Below are 16,215 nucleotides of genomic sequence, written 5' to 3' on the forward strand. Positions count from 1 at the left end.
AGCAGTAGGACTGGATGTGGGGTGGTGGACATCTGGTGCTGGCTATTGAGCTTGGATTGGCCACATGGACATCAGGCACTTTAATTCCTTACTCTCTTCCTGGCCCAAGATTTGCTTTATTTGTTTGGGAGCCACATAAAGAGGTGCTCAGCATCACTCCTGGTGGTTCTTGGAGAACATATACAGTTCTGGGGACCATATGTGGTGCCTAGAATCAACTGGGATTGAACATGTGCCAGGCAATCACCTTAATACTTGTAACATATCTGCAGCACCAGGAACAGTCATTTTAGGGCAATTTTTACTTGTTTGTTTTTTTGTTTTGTTTAGGTTTGCTTTGGAACTACACCTGGTAGTGCTCCTTGCTTAGTGCTCAAGGATCACCCCTGACAGTGCTCCCTGATCCCTGATCAAATCTATTTTATTAGCAGAGCACAACTTTGAATTTTTGTTTAATAACAGAAATATTTTTATGTCAGTCACTTACACTATCAATGGCATCAAATCACTGGCTTTTCCATATACTGTTTCACTCTTTAATAGTGTTTATTTTTGATTTGGGGGCAATGCATGGTAGTGGTCAACTGGGTCTGCACTCTAAGATTGTTCCTGGTGGATCTTGGGGAACTGTATGAGGTGCTGGGGTGTAGGATAAGACTGTTTTGTCTTTCCTGCATAGCCTCAGGTAGTTTAGGCTTATTGGGTTGCTCCCATCACAGTACTTCCATTCCTCTGTTTATTTGTAACTTCTTTCTTTGTGCTCTGTTGACTTGTAAATATTGTTTGTTTTTCTTCTCCCTAAGTCCTTCGCATAGTTTATTCAGAGAAATGTCCTTTTTGTATGGACACAAGTAGACAGTATATGCTAATGCTTTTGTAATGTGACTCTCAGTGATATTTTCCTCCTGGGCATCTGGTCTCTCACCTAAGCCTCAACTGCCCTTACTTCCTAACGCCCCCAAAGGCGGGTTCCTGATGAGGAATTGAATGGAACCAGGGAAAGCGGTAAGCTATGTGTTACCCTGGCATCCAGATGGGCCTGGCCAAAGTGCCTGATGCTTGACTATAAATTAAGAGCTTGGTTATGGACAAATGCTGTCATGACCCAAAAGTAACGACGAGACTAGGACCCTGCTGGTGTTAGGAATGATTAATATGGCCTGGCTGGAGCGATAGCACAGCGGTAGGGCATTTGAGTTGCACGCAGCCAGCACAGCCGAGCCAGGTTCGATTCCTCCACCCCTCTTGGAGAGCCCGGCAAGCTACTGAGAGTATCTCGCCGGTGACATATTCAGTATGCCAAACACAGTAACAACAAGTCTCAAAATGGAAATGTTACTGGGCCCGCTCAAGCAAATCTATGAACAACGGGAAGACAGTGTTTGTTTGTTGTTAATCTGGCCTGAGCCCTGTAGTCTGAGTCTGTGGCAAGATATTCCCAGGAGAGCTGCCCTACAAGCCTCAATGTTACCTCTTATGATGTTCATACAAAAAATACTAGTATTAGGATGTTGATAGAGTTATTGGACTGAGGAAAGGAGGAAAACACCTTCAGAAGTATTTTGCCCTTTGGCAGTCAGGAAAGGCTTTGAAATACCTTTTAGTTGGTGCTCGCTTTGAACTTGGTGGGCCCTCAGGAAGGGCTTTCTTATGTTGATTTGGCTACCAGACTGAGTGCAATGTCAGCCCAGAGTACTGGAGAGTAAGAGAGACAAGAGAGCTGGTGGAAGGATGAGAGTTGGACATGAGAGTTGGACGAGAGAAAGAGCAGGGCAGCAAGATGGACCACTGAGAGAATAGCAAGGGGGACAGAGAGAGAAGAATGTAGCAGCAGAATGTAGAAGAGCAGGCACGTGGAGAGAGAGAACCTAGGCTGTGATATGGAGGGCGGAGAGACAGGAGGGAATGGGAATGAGGGGCAGTGTGAGACTAAAATGGGGGACTCAGAGAGACTGGGGCAGGCAGATGGGGAGAATGGAATAAAGGGCAACTGATCAACCAACCAGCTTGGTCCTCGTTTCATCCACTGTCTGCCCCATGACCTGGGCGCCCGAGGGCAGTAAGGGGGAGAGCCACTGGGGCCTCTCCCTGGCCGCCCCCTGGAGATATTTTACACTGGGGATTTAACATGAGTTGGCCATTTGTAAGTCTAATATCCTACTCACTCTATTATGTCTTCAGCTTATTTTAAAATCTGATAATGGGCCGGCAAGAAACTCAATGGCCTGAGCAAATGCTTTGCACGTGGGAGGTTCAGTGTTCTGTCCCCAACACTGGATGACCCCCAGCACCACTGGGTTGTGGTCCTAAAACTAGAAATCTAAGCTAAAATATGATAACCCGGTAAGATTTGTATCCAGAAGTACATGTTCAAATGAGAACATGATCTTTTCCAGGGAGGGGGAGGCACAGAGACATTACAGATGAGCAAGAGAGTTATAGTTTCAGGGAAGAATTTTTAATGTCGGCTAAAAATTAGTAATTGATATTTCTTTTGTTTACATTTTTGTATTTACCTATTAATTTGCTTTTGATTTCGGCACTAATTAGGATATATTAAGCATGTTAAACCTTGTTGGTTAAAGTTTGCTGATTTTTAAAGAACATTTTTGTGCTTGTTTTGTTTTATTTTGTTTGGCCACACTCAGCAGCACTTAGGGGCTGCTCTGTGCTCAAGATTTGCTCCTGGTGGTGATTGTGTGGTTCCAGGTCAGTGGATGGAACTGGACCTCCGACATGCACTGTGCACAGCCTGCTGAGTTTTGTCTTTGGGCCCTAACAAGCATTTCTTTATGTTAAAAGATCTGAGTTGGTTTCATTCCTTGCCCCTGCATCTGGTCTGTAGTAGAAATACTCTTGCTGAGTAGACTAGGAAACTGTTCCGTGACAAGATCTTTTTTTGAAATGCCAGTACAGGAGGGTTCAGACACAGAAAAGGAAAATGACTTATTTTCTGATAATCTGAGTTACCTGAGTAAAATCACAAGCTTCAGTTATATCAAATGTGTTTTCACTTCTCTAACATTAATACACAGATATTGATAAGGCCATATCACTTATAATAACAGAATATTTTTCTCAGGCTGCCTCTCCAAGACTTTTTTCAGCACACTGAGATAAACACCTGCTCTGATATGTCAGCATATACTCTGAGCAGTGAAGTATGTGTTCATGGGAATTTAGAATTTAGAGCAAAGCATATTCAGTCTTTTGTTCACCTTAGTCTTTGCATGCTTATACAAAGGATCACTGCCTCTTATGCATTTTTTATCTCTGTACTTAAATAATGTAGAAGCATTTATGATTGGTAAATCCATGGAAAATGAATCCTAAGCACAGTTTTCCCCTCTTGTTTAGATCTGCATTTCAGTTTTTACCAGCATCAGTTCATTTGATAGGTGTTTATTGATCCCTGACAATGAACAAAAGTCTTTGCAGGTATTTCTATGGGTATTTATATGGGTAGCTGTCACATAATTCTTAGTCACAGGCTCTGAACAGAGCTATATTTAAAAAAAAAAAACCCTTTAATTTGTAGATAGTTTTAGGTAACATGGTTGTAATGATGTTGATACTTATGGGTCTGATATACACAGTTACTGCACCTTCACCACCCTGGAGGCCCCAGGGCTATCTTTGGGGCAGTCCTAGTCCAGCCCATCCTCCATACCCTCCCCTGCACTGCTTGATCATCTCAGTTTTGTAAGCAAAGATTTATCATCCAATACTGTGCATCACTCTTAACATTATTTTAAGAACATTAAGGACAATAGGGAAAGTAAAATGTTTTTTTCATTGCAAATGAAATGGCTCACTCAGCTTTTCTCGTATAACAAACTAGCGCTTTCTTCATCAGTATTTAAATTTTTTAAAATTTATTTTAATGTAGACAAAAGCCACAACTGATAATACAATTCTAAAGTTGAAATTGATTAGATAACAAAACTGATATTAAAATCAATAAGTATAAAAGATTTCATATTTTACTTGAAAATCGTTGTATCTGATCAAAGGGTTGTTAAGTCCTCGTCTAAAAATTTAGTAAGTTCTTTGTTGCTGGAGCGATAGCACAGCGGTAGGGCGTTTGCCTTGCACGCAGCCAACATGGCCTACCCGAGTTCAATTCCTCCGCCCCTCCCGGAGAGCCCAGCAAGCTACCGAGAGTATCTCGCCCGCACGGCAGAGCCTGGCAAGCTCCCCGTGACGTATTCAATATGCCAAATACAGTAACAACAAAGTCTCCAATGGAGACATTACTGGGCCCGCTCGAGCAAATCGATGATCAACGGGAGGGCCTTTACCTTTACCTTTACCTTTACCTTTGTTGCTACTTGAACCTTCAGTGTTACTCTTTGAGGTAAGTGAAATATTAAAATTATGTTGCATTATGTTTCATTGGTGAATTCATTGGAAAGAAGACAATCTACTATGTCACAAGAGGCTGTTGGAGCCTAGAGGTTTTCCCATGCACTTATCAGACACACAGCATTAGGCCTGGAGGAGGCTGGGTTATCAAATTCTTAATAATCAAGATAGAGGGTTTTATACACATATCAAAGGGAAAAATTCTATTTATTATTGGTGGAGACTTGTGAGTTTCAAAAAGAAAAAACACAGTTGGGGCACATGGGATGCGAGTGTTCTAAGTGTTCGGTGGCTGAGAGCCACATTGCCAGGGTGGTGGAAGGACTGGAGTAAAGGGAAAACAGAAACCAGACCCCAGGCTGGTTCAGTTGACAGTTTATTTCTCTCCTCCCCTGAGTAATCCTATGTGATAGTAGTTGTCCTCATTTTGGTCATTGTCCCAGTCATCACAGTTCCATCATCCTAGTCTCCTTGTAAACCTCAAAGTTCTGTCTTTCGCTCTTCTTCTTCCTCTTTTAGTCATCTGCTTCGAGTTATCATCATAATCTGGTTCTCCTTCTAGTCCTTGCGTACCCAAAGTCTCCGTTCTCCTCCTCTAATCTATTCTGAACTTAGTCCCTCCCTTACCCCTTACAGCATAATTATATAGAAATCATGAAGGATGGGATGCACAAAGGTGGGATTGAACTTTATCATAACAACAAACAGAGGTAAAGCCACTCCTACAGGAGATTAACTGAAGGACAAAATCTCATCTGAGTGTTCAGCACTCCAGATTACAAGGAGATCCACTCAAGGGCGAGAATCCATCCCCAGTGTATTGCTTTATCCTTTCCTCAGATAGTAGTCCATTTAAACAGTCCTGGTAAATTTACTTCTTATAATATTTCCAGCAATTTTGTATGAACACAGTAAGAGATATATTAAGCTTAAAGGTTGACTATTCTGGGACATCTCGCTATATATTCCAGACCACAGTCCTCAGGCCAGGTTAGTTTTTCCTAACCCCAGCAGGGTCCTTATTCAGTTACTTCTTTTTGGGTCATGAAAGAGTTTGTCCATGACCATGCTCTTAACTTATAGTTAAATGTTATGGCCCTTGGCCTGTCCTATTTCGATGCCAGGGTAGCTCACAGCTTGCCCTGGGTCCATCCAGTCCCTTGTCAGGACCTTGCTCTTGGAGTGCTAGGAACTAAGAGCAACTGAGGCTTAAGTCAAGTAAATATGGATACCCAGGATTAAATATTATTTTGGAGTCAATTAACTCCCAGTTACAAAGCGTAGCATGAACTGTCTTTCTGTGTCTATACAAAAAAGAAATTGCTAAATATAAATAAATCATGCAAGTGACATAAAAAAAAGAGAAAAGCAATATAGGATTATTTGTGCTTCATGGAATTGGGTGTGCCTCAGGGCCACTGTTGTGGGAGTGGTTCAATAAACCTTAAGCTCCCTGTGGGAGGAGCAAGGACAGTCCGATGTTATCCAACAGAGACACAGACTAAACAAAAACTATATGTTGTATGTGGGAAAAGTAGTAGGCAGTTAACAAAATCTGTTTGGCATTCAGTGGAAATAGGTGGAAACTTAAGAGACTAGGTGAGTTATATTATTCATATATTTTCTGTATTTACAGTAAAAATGCATTTATGTTTATAGAATGTTAATGTGCAGCTTTAGTTTTCTCCGTCATAAAAAAAAAACTCATTCTAAAAATGCTGAAATTATACCGAAAATTAAGAGAGATATACGCCTGTACCTCTACTACTTGGCATTAATGTATTTCTTTCCATGTATTTGTGTGTGACGTATGTATATGTGTATATATATACACATATATGTGTGTGTGTTTAAGAAACAAGATGTGTGTGTGCTTCATTTATTTAGAATTTAGAATGAATGAACCAATGACTTTACTACTTTCATTTCATCTTTTGTATTGGTTTGATTGAACAATTTTAAATGTATCTAAAATCTTAAGTTCTCATTTAGATCAATCTTCTGAAGTAAACTGAAAGCATTGCTTATTTTTTCAGTTCGTAGAAATGATTTATTCTAGTTGTTAAGTAAATCTTACCTTATTTTATCACCCTTAAAAACATGGGAGAAACAGCATATGTTCAGTTGAGAAGGAAAACTTTTTCCCATGTATCTTTGATTATTTAGAATTGTCACCATAGGTTAAATTATGTTGCATTCACATGAAGAAATTTGCAGAGCTAAAGTATCTGTACAGGACCAGAGATTTTAGAAATGCAGTATCAAATCCTTTCATTTATAGATCCTTTGTGGTTTTATTTGATAGGACTTGGAGGGAGGCCCGGGGGAGAGCTTTGAGCCACAGTGCTCAGTACTTACTCCTAGGTCTATCTGTGCTTAGGGATAAATCCTGGCAGTGCTCAGGAAACCATACGTGGTGCTGGGGATTGAATGAGGGTTGGCAGTGTGCAAAGACATATGTCACTTATTTATGCAGGGCCTGTCTCCTTGTGCTACTTGAACACAAACCAGAGTGATATAAGACCCCTTACTTCCAGCTGTGTTGGGAAACAGTTTTCCCTCCAACAGTGCCTGGACACGTTGCACACCGGGTCTGGGGAGATGTGGGGCGAAGGATAACAGGCGCTCGGAGAAACACCCTCCAGGAGCAGCTGATGGCTGTTCACTTTATTGCCACATACACACATATTTTATATGGGGTCTCTGCTTAAGAGGATGGTCCAATCACAGAAAGTTTAGCATTATTTGCCTGTTACCTCTCCAACTCTGCTTTGCCCCGGTCCAATCCAATCAAGGCTAGATGCTGCAGTTAGGATAACTTGCTAACTATATGTGACAGTTTCTGTGTCTAGGGCTCATGTGACTAGGAGGTAGAGTGAGGTTCAAGGTTGAACACAGGGTGCCGGCTGACACTTTGTTCTTGCCAACTTTGCCCAGATACTCTCTCTTGTGAGGCTTTGCTTCTGGACTGCTTTGCAAGGTCAGGTTTTATCTGCACCAGTGTCTGTCACCATGCTCCCCACAGCTGCTCACAGTCTAGTTAACGGACCTTAATAGGGACTCCTGGGGTTTGATACCCAACTCTTGTATGTACAAAGTGAAATATTGGTAAGCAGAAGATTTCCCCTTGCTAAAGATTGTGTTTTTTTTTTCTTTTAATTATTACTATTTATTTGGTAGTATGATGGGTTGAACCAAGCAAGCTTTGCCTGTGTGAGGGAGGAACTGACTTTGATTCTGACAGCTGAAAAAAAAAAAAACAAAAAGGATATAATTCATTGAGCGTGTATTTTTTTTGTTCATTTGTTTGTTTGTTTGCTTGTGTTTGTCTGTTGGCCATACATACTGGACTATGCTCAAGGGTTACTTTTGGTTCTCTACTCAGGAACAACTCATGGCAGTGCTCTATGGGATGCCAGGAGTCTAACCTAATTCTGCCACTTGCAAGGCAAACACCTTGCCTGCTCTACTGTATCTCCAGCCAACTGTGTATCTTCTAATGTTTAAAAAATGCGAGGAATTTAATCAAAGAACAGGAGGCAGAAGAGGCAGGAAGAAAATGGAGAATGACTTCTTGTGGTTATTACAATCAAAAGTGGAAAGAAAGCATCTTGATTTTTACTAATATGTAAATAGAATTGTCTTCTTTTTATATGCACGCATATAAGCTTTATAACAATGTGGAGATTTAGCGTCAATGACACGTTCATTCTCACCATTATTTTAACTCTGAGATTTGGTTTTATATAGGTTCACTTTTAATACTTTTGGGTCATTATTATTTCTTCATTTATGTTATCCATGCAAATGTAGTCAGATAAATTGAGATAAGCATTGGGTTTTTAAATTCCATTAAAAGAAATCTCTAAGTGAAGGCTGGAAATATAGTACAGAATGTTGGGCAATTACCTTGAGTGCGGTTGACTAGGGTTTGAGCACCGGAACTTTATATAACTCCCTCCCCCCAGCTCAGGAGTGATCCTCAACCACAGGGCCTGGAATAAGTCATGAGCACTGCCTGATGTGGTCTGAAAGCCAAAAATACATTTCTTTCTAAGTGATTTAGTATTTTCCAGGTTCATAAAGTCAGGCATTCAAATAACTGACTGAGTACATTTTTTTAGAGGAGGGGATGTCATATTTTATATTTAGAAGCCTTAAGCAAATTCAGGCTAATCAGTTTTTATTTTTATAGAAATAATTCCTGTTTTAAAAAATAATAAATATAAGGGTGTCTGGCATGCAGAGTGATAGATCCTATGATCATTAAAAATTATTATTTCTTTGTTCTATAGGATACCATTGCAGTGGCCGGATTTATTGTTTTGTCAGGATCCTCTTCATGCAGTGATGGAAAAACAGACTTAGTTTTGAAAGCATTTGAGGATTTGCCATCAACCGTTTATGTATGTATATAACTCTTAGTCTAATAACTGTGCTTTTACTGAACTAAAGTAATAGCATAGATGTAGAAGTAATATTTCTGTAAATCTGCAGATGAATTATTTAGTCTGATGATATAACTGGTATTTAAAACTTGAAAATCAGTTCTCTTTTGGCTTTATGTTTAGAATTACTCCAAGTAGCGAAGAAAATTTCCTTAATGATAGTTATTGTTAATGAAATCTTAAAGACTTGTTTGATACTTCAGACCTGGCCTAGGGGTGTTCTGATGCAATTAAAATTAAGGAGTTAGATGAAAGCTTAGACAACTTTACACATAATGTTTTTATTTTTTGTTGCTGTTTTGTAAGCTGCAACTTTATGCTATTATAATGAATTTGAACATTACATTTATATGCATAGTTTTACTGCAACTAAAGATCCGTTATTACATTGTAAGTCATTTGTATACAATTAGATCTTTTGTTTTTTAGGTTTATGTTAAAGCTGTGAAAGATTTTTCAACAGAATCAATGTCTTTGGTAAGTTCACATTCATTTTAATGTAGAAGATGTGTACATACACTTACACCTTTACAGATATGTACATATATGTATATATATCTTTGACCCGTTTTATAGTTTCAGGAAGTACTGGGTGATTATGATGATTATATGTGGCTATAATAGTTAGGGACATAAAACTTTGATGACAGCCCTATTCATTTCTTCCCTGAGGAAACACTTGTTCATATAGTATATTGGGGATGGGGATATAATTTAAAGAAATAGTGTGTTGGGTAGTGGCGTCTTGGATTCAATCCCTGACACCATTCTTCTGAGCACCAACCTGGAACTAACCCGAGGGCACTCTTGGTTGAGACCTCCCAACATAAACCAAAATAAAGCATAGTCTATTAAATGCCTTAATTTTGTTGGTAAAGTATATTCTCTCTCTCTCTCTCTCTCTCTCTCTCTCTCTCTCTCTCTCTCTCTCTCTCTCTCTCTCTCTCTCTGTTTTGCCCCAAATGGTTTTTGGTGGTGGTGGTGGTTTTTTTTTTTTTCTTTTTTTATTAGTGAAAAACCATGAGGTACAGTTATAGGCTTACAAATTTTGTGCTTGGGTTTCAGTTATACAATGATCAAGTGCCCATCCCTCCACCAGTGCCCGTCATCCATCCCCATGGGTCCCAGCATCCCCCCCCCCATCCTCATCCCCCCCCCCCCCCCCCCGTCCCATCCTGCCTCTGTGGCAGGGTATTCCCCCTTGTTCTCTCTCTCTTCTTTTGGGTACTGTGTTTTGCAAGAGAGGCTTTGAGTGGCAATCATGTTTGGTCTATCGACTACTTTTAGCATGCTTCTCCCACCCTGGAAGGACCCTCACAACACCCTTCATTTGGTACTCTCTTCTCTATCTGAGCTTCCTTTTCACCTAGAGCCTGTGGCTGGCCTTCCATTCATGGAGCAAAATTCCTGGTACTAATCTCAGCCATTCCTGGGTGTTACTCTCCCTTTTTGTTGCTTTATGAATGCAATCTTTCTGTGTCTATCCCGCTCTTTCTGACTCATTTCGCTTAACATGATACTTTCCATGTAGTACCACTTGTATGTAAATTTCATAACTTCATCTTTTCTAACAGCTACATAGTACTTCATTGTGTAAATGTACCAAAGTTTCTTTAACCAGTCATCTGTTCTTGGGCACTCAGGTTTTTTCCAGATTCTGGCTATTGTAAAGAGTGCTGCAATGAACAAACAATTGCAGATGTCACTTCGACTATACCTTTTTGCCTCTCTGGGATATATTCCCAGGAGTGCTATAGCTGGGTCAAATGGCAGATCAAATTCTAATTTTTTGAGAGTCGTCCATACTGTTTTCCAAAAGGGTTGGACCAGCTTGCATTCCCACCAGCAGTGAAGGAGGGTCCCTTTCTCGCCACATCCGCGCCAGCACCGGTTGCTTTTGTTCTTGTGGATGTGGGCCAGTCTCTGTGGTGTGAAATGATATCTCATTGTGGTTTTGATCTGCATCTCTCTGATGATTAGTGATGTAGAGCATTTTCTCATGTGCCTTTTTGCCATTCGAATTTCTTCTTTGCGAAAGTTTCTGTTCATTTCCTCACCCCATTTTTTGATGGGGTTGGGTGATTTCTTCTTGTGGAGTTTAACCAGTACCTTGTATATCCTTGAGATCAACCCCTTGTCGGATGTGTACTTGGTGAATATCCTTTCCCATTCTGTAGGCTGTCTTTGTATTTTGGTCAATGTTTCTTTTGAGGTGCAGAAGCTTCTTAGTTTAAGATAGTCCCATTTGTCTATCTCTGTTTTCACTTGCTCGGCCAGTGGCGTGACATCTTTGAAGATACCATTAGCTTCAATATCATGGAGAGTTTTGCCGACTTTGTCTTCAATAAACATTATGGATTCTGGTCTGATGTTGAGGTCATAAATCCATTTTGATCTTACTTTTGTGCATGGTGTTAGGCAGAGATCTGAGCCCACTTTTTTGCATGTAGCCGTCCAATTTTGCCAGCACAGTTTGTTGAAGAGGCTTTCCCTGCTCCATTTCACTTTTCTTGCCCCCTTATCAAAAATTAGATGATTATATGTTTGGGAGGAAATGTCAGTATATTCAACTCTGTTCCATTGGTCTGCAGCTCTGCTTTTGTTCCAGTACCATGCTGTTTTAATTATTACTGCCTTGTAGTAGAGTTTGAAGTTAGGGAGGTTGATTCCTCCCATTTTCTTTTTCCCAAGAATTGCTTTAGCTATTCGTGGGGGCTTATTGTTCCATATAAATTTCAGGAGTGTTTGCTCCATTTCTTTGAAGAATGTCATGGGTATCCTTATAGGGATTGCATTGAATTTGTACAGTGCTTTGGGAAGTATTGCCATTTTGATGATGTTGATTCTTCCCATCCATGAACAGGGGATATTTTTCCATTTCCTCGTGTCCTCTTTTATTTCCTGAAGTAGCATTTTGTAGTTTTCTTTGTACAGGTCCTTTACTTCCTTAGTTAAGCTGATTCCTAGATACTTGATTTTCTGGGGCACAATTGTGAATGGGATTGTTTTCTTGATGTCACTTGCTTCTCTTTCACTATTTGCGTATAGGAATGCCATGGATTTTTGGGTATTGATTTTATAGCCTGCCACTTTACTATACAAGCCTATTGTTTCTAGGAGTTTCTTGGTAGAGGTTTTAGGGTTCTCTAAGTGTAGTATCATGTCATCTGCGAATAGTGAGTGGTGGTTTTTATCATTGGTGCACTACAAGTTCTTTCAATATCAAAGTCTAAGAAGATTGCCCATCTGTGTGAAGGATCGGATTCCTTGAAAAAGTCAATTTAATTATTTTGTTCTAATTTAAAAATAAATTTTTATTGTTTTTGTTTTTGGGTAACATCTGGCAATGCTCAGGGCTTATTCCTGGCTCTGTGTTCAAGCATCACTCCTGGTGGTGCTCAAAGAACTATATGTTGTGCTGGGAATTGAACCTAGGTTAGCCTCATGCACGAGAAATATTGTATACAATGCACTCTCTCTCCAGTCCTATTTTTAAAATTTTTATTGCTGGGGCCGGATTGATAGTACAGTTTGCCTTGCATGTGGCCAACCCAGGTTCAGTCCCCGACATTTTATATGGTCTCCTAAGCACCACCAGAAGTAATTTCTGAGTGCAGAGCCATGTGTAACCCCTGAGCATTGCTGGGTGTGACCCAATAGCACAGCGGTAGGGCGTTTGCCTTGCACGCAGCCAACATGGCCTACCCGAGTTCGATTCCTCCGCCCCTCTCGGAGAGCCCGGCAAGCTGCCGAGAGTATCTCGCCCACACGGCAGAGCCTGACAAGCTCCCCGTGACGTATTCAATATGCCAGACACAGTAACAACAAAGTCTACAATGGAGACGTTACTGGGCCCGCTCGAGCAAGATAAAATAAAATTTTTATTGCTTAAAGTGGTAACCATTATTACAGTTACTTCCAGTTAGGGATACAGTAGTACAGTGATGGGACCAATATCTGAACCCTTTTGTTTGTTTGACTAATATAAAAATATATTTTTATGAAATATTTTCACTTTTTTTCAAACTTATATATTGTTTCTTCAGATGATTTACTCTAATTGCCATTATTAATGTTCTTATATCATTAATACAAAACCGACTTTGTTAGGCCTCAGTAAAATCTTGATGACCACACTGGAAAAAGCAAAAATAGTACCCTGAATTTTGAAGTCATAATAGGGTTCAGTACTGTTAACAAAATCTTTTAACTGCAATTCGTAGAATTGTGTATATATTATAACATTCACAATCAGATTATTCTCAAGAAAAATTATTCATTTTATATAACTTTAGTAGCTTGTATGTTTTCTTGTTATTTTTAAGACTCTAGCCTTTTTTTAACAGTTCAATGGAAGAAATGTAGTTAAGATAGATTTGCATTTTATGAATATGATCATTACATGGTTGCAATACGTAAATGCTTAATGTGTATAAACAATCATATTTTCTATCATTTTAGATTCCATCACCACATTATGTATACACGCCCCTGAATCAGTTAAAGGGTGGTAATATTGTCAATGTATATGGTGTTGTGAAGTTCTTTAAGCCTCCGTATTTGAGCAAAGGAACTGGTAGGTATAAAAAGTTCTTAAGATTATAATGGACTAAAACTATATTGCTTTTAAGAACACAGTTCTTTTAGTATCCTAAATCTTAGAAACTCAGTTATTATTTAATAATCATCACACAACACTGATGCACATTTTAATAGTTTTAAATGGTCTTTAGAATATTGAAGGTTGTTAAAATTCAGTATGACAGCAATGAAAATATATAATTGGTGGTGAAGTTCAATGTATAGACAACTGCACTATACTCTTGTAACGATAATACATAAATCTGGTGTGTGGAGTTTTATAAATAAAACTCCAATATTATTTTAACTATAAACTTTTACAACATAAAAAATGATGTAACTTGTTATTTCAGTAAAGTAGGAGCAAGAGAAATGAAAGTGTAGAGCTTTTATATTCAAAATCGGATTCTTTGTGGCTGGAGCAATTGTGCAGTGGGTAGGGCACTTGCATTGCCCGGGCCCAACCCAAGTTCAATTCCTGGCACTACATATGGCCCCCTGAGTACTACCAATGGTTTTCCCTGGGCACAGAGCCATGCTTAAGCTCTGAGCACCTCTGGGTATGGTCCCCAAATGGGAAAATAACACTAGAGTCTTTGGTAAGTCTATATTCAATTTATATTGATATTCTATATTTCTATAAGCTGTATATTAATTGCTATAACAGTGGGGTGTCTTGTGGAAACTGTTTGAACACAAAGAAAATAAATATAGAAATGCTAAAAGAAAATGAGGAAGAAATCAGTATGTCGATACAGAGAATCACTGAGACACAAAACATCAAGGGTGCAATGCAAGAAGAGAAATACTTATGGCAGGCATAGACAGTGAACCAAAAGTAATATTAAGTCCTTCAGTAATTGTCCGAAATGTGAAGGGATGGAAGAATCCTGGAGTAGCTGAATGGGTTTAAATCAAGATCCAACTATATGCTGTTTACCAAAGACTGAGTTTAGATTCAAGAGTATATAGAAACTTGAAAAGATGGGTGCAAAGGATAATCAGGAATAAAGGCATGGACATATTGATATAACACAAAATATTGTTTAAATCAAAAACAGGACACAAAAAAGATGTTTTATAATGTAAAATAATCGACTTTCTAGGAAGGTATCATGTAGATAGTCACTGTCTGAGTGCATGTGTACCTAACATCTGTACATGAAGCATTAGGAATTAAAGGAAGGATTAGGCAGGAACACATTTTCAGTTCAATTTATTAATATTATTCACGGTCACGGTCCTCCAGTTGTTCATCGATTTGCTCAAGCGGGTAACGTCTCCATCATGAGACTTGTTGTTACTGTGTTTGGCATATCGAGTATGTCACGGGTAGCTTGCCAGGCTTTGCCGTGTGGGCGAGATACTCTCGGTAGCTTGCTGGGCTCTCAGAGAGGGGCGGAGGAATCGAACTCGAGTTGGCCATGTTGGCTGCATACAAGGCAAAACACCCTATCTCTGTGCTATTGCTCCAGCCCATTAATATTATTAGTAATAATAATTTGGTTTGGGGGCCATATTCAGTGGTGCCCAGAGTCTCTCCTGGCCCTGTTTACTTCTGGCTCTAGGCAGTACTTTTGTGTTGCTGCCTAATCCTTTACCATATTTGGTGCTTAAGATACAACCTAGATTGGCTGCATGTAAGACAAAGCATATAACCTCTCTACTATCTGAGCCTCAATCCAGCACTTTTAATCATAGACAGAACAGGCAGCATGTCCAAAAGAAGCAGTGTACTATACCTGAACAGCTTGATCACTTATATCCCGTTACTCATTGATTTGCTCAAGCGGGCACCAGTAACGTCTCCATTCATCCCATCACATGCTAGCGTAGTCCAATGGCATCTGCTCATTCTAGGAACATGAAGAGCCTCAAACTGATCGATCAGGGTCTTGAAGAAGAAGTCTGACCATCTCGTAGGTGGCGGCCACGCGATCTTTTGATGTCCCGTGGAATCCAGTTGTAATGGCTCTAGTCCGGCGGTCATTTCTAAATCTCATTACATGTCCAGCCCATCTGATTGTCGATGCCTTGGCAAACGAGACAGTGTCCCTGATCTTGAGTGTTGACGGAGGTCAGAACTCTGGATTCTTTCTCTCATTTGAGTGAAGCATGACACTCCAAGCATAGCTCCTTTGATTCCTCTTTGAGAGACCCGAACAGCATAGAGAACCTAATGGACATTTGAAACATTCCACTGAGGAGTAGTATTCTTGTTCACATGGTACATTCTCCAAGATATATGAGATATCAAAAAAGTTCTTTGACAAGTTTAAGATTTTAATCATACAAAATACCTTTTTTGATCAAGGTGGAATGATACTATAAATTAGCAATAGGAGGAAATCATAAATATTAGAGCAGAAATAAGAAGAGGAAGGAAATTTTCAACCCCATTTTATGAAGCTAATAAACCTAGAAATCAAAACCAGACAAAGACCAGACTGCAGGCTTATATACTTGAAGAACTTGGTTACCAAACTCTCTCCAGAGTACTGATAAACTGTGTTCAACATCACTTCAAAGTTATTAACCCTCTGATCAAAAGTGGTTGATTCCAGAATTAAAAGGAAGGTTCAATATGTGTGAATTAATAAATGTGATATATTACATTAATAGAATTAAAGGTAAAACCTCAATAATTATCTCAAATGAGGAAATAGCATTTGACCAAATTCGGTATCTTTTTAATGATTAAAAACAATGAAGAATAGAAGAAAATCACCGTTGAATAATGAATGCATATTATATAAAAATCTGCAACTGACAAATTAAGTATTAAAATTTAAAAGCTTTCCTCTAATATAGGAACATGACA

General features: G+C 39.3%; 1 protein-coding gene across 2 annotated transcripts in view; it reads left to right on the forward strand.

The window, feature by feature from the left end:
* The window catches only part of POT1 (protection of telomeres 1), a 90,192-nt gene that overhangs the window by 13,455 nt on the left and 60,522 nt on the right, over nt 1–16,215 (forward strand). For both annotated transcript variants that reach the window (XM_056118315.1, XM_056118316.1), the window contains 3 exons: nt 8,661–8,771; nt 9,243–9,290; nt 13,275–13,389. In XM_056118315.1, coding sequence (XP_055974290.1) covers nt 8,661–8,771; nt 9,243–9,290; nt 13,275–13,389 — 274 coding nt within the window. The remainder of the gene's footprint in view (nt 1–8,660; nt 8,772–9,242; nt 9,291–13,274; nt 13,390–16,215) is intronic.

Source organism: Sorex fumeus, unplaced genomic scaffold, assembly GCF_029834395.1.
Source record: "Sorex fumeus unplaced genomic scaffold, SorFum_2.1 ptg000037l, whole genome shotgun sequence".
Classification (NCBI taxonomy): Eukaryota; Metazoa; Chordata; class Mammalia; order Eulipotyphla; family Soricidae; genus Sorex; species Sorex fumeus.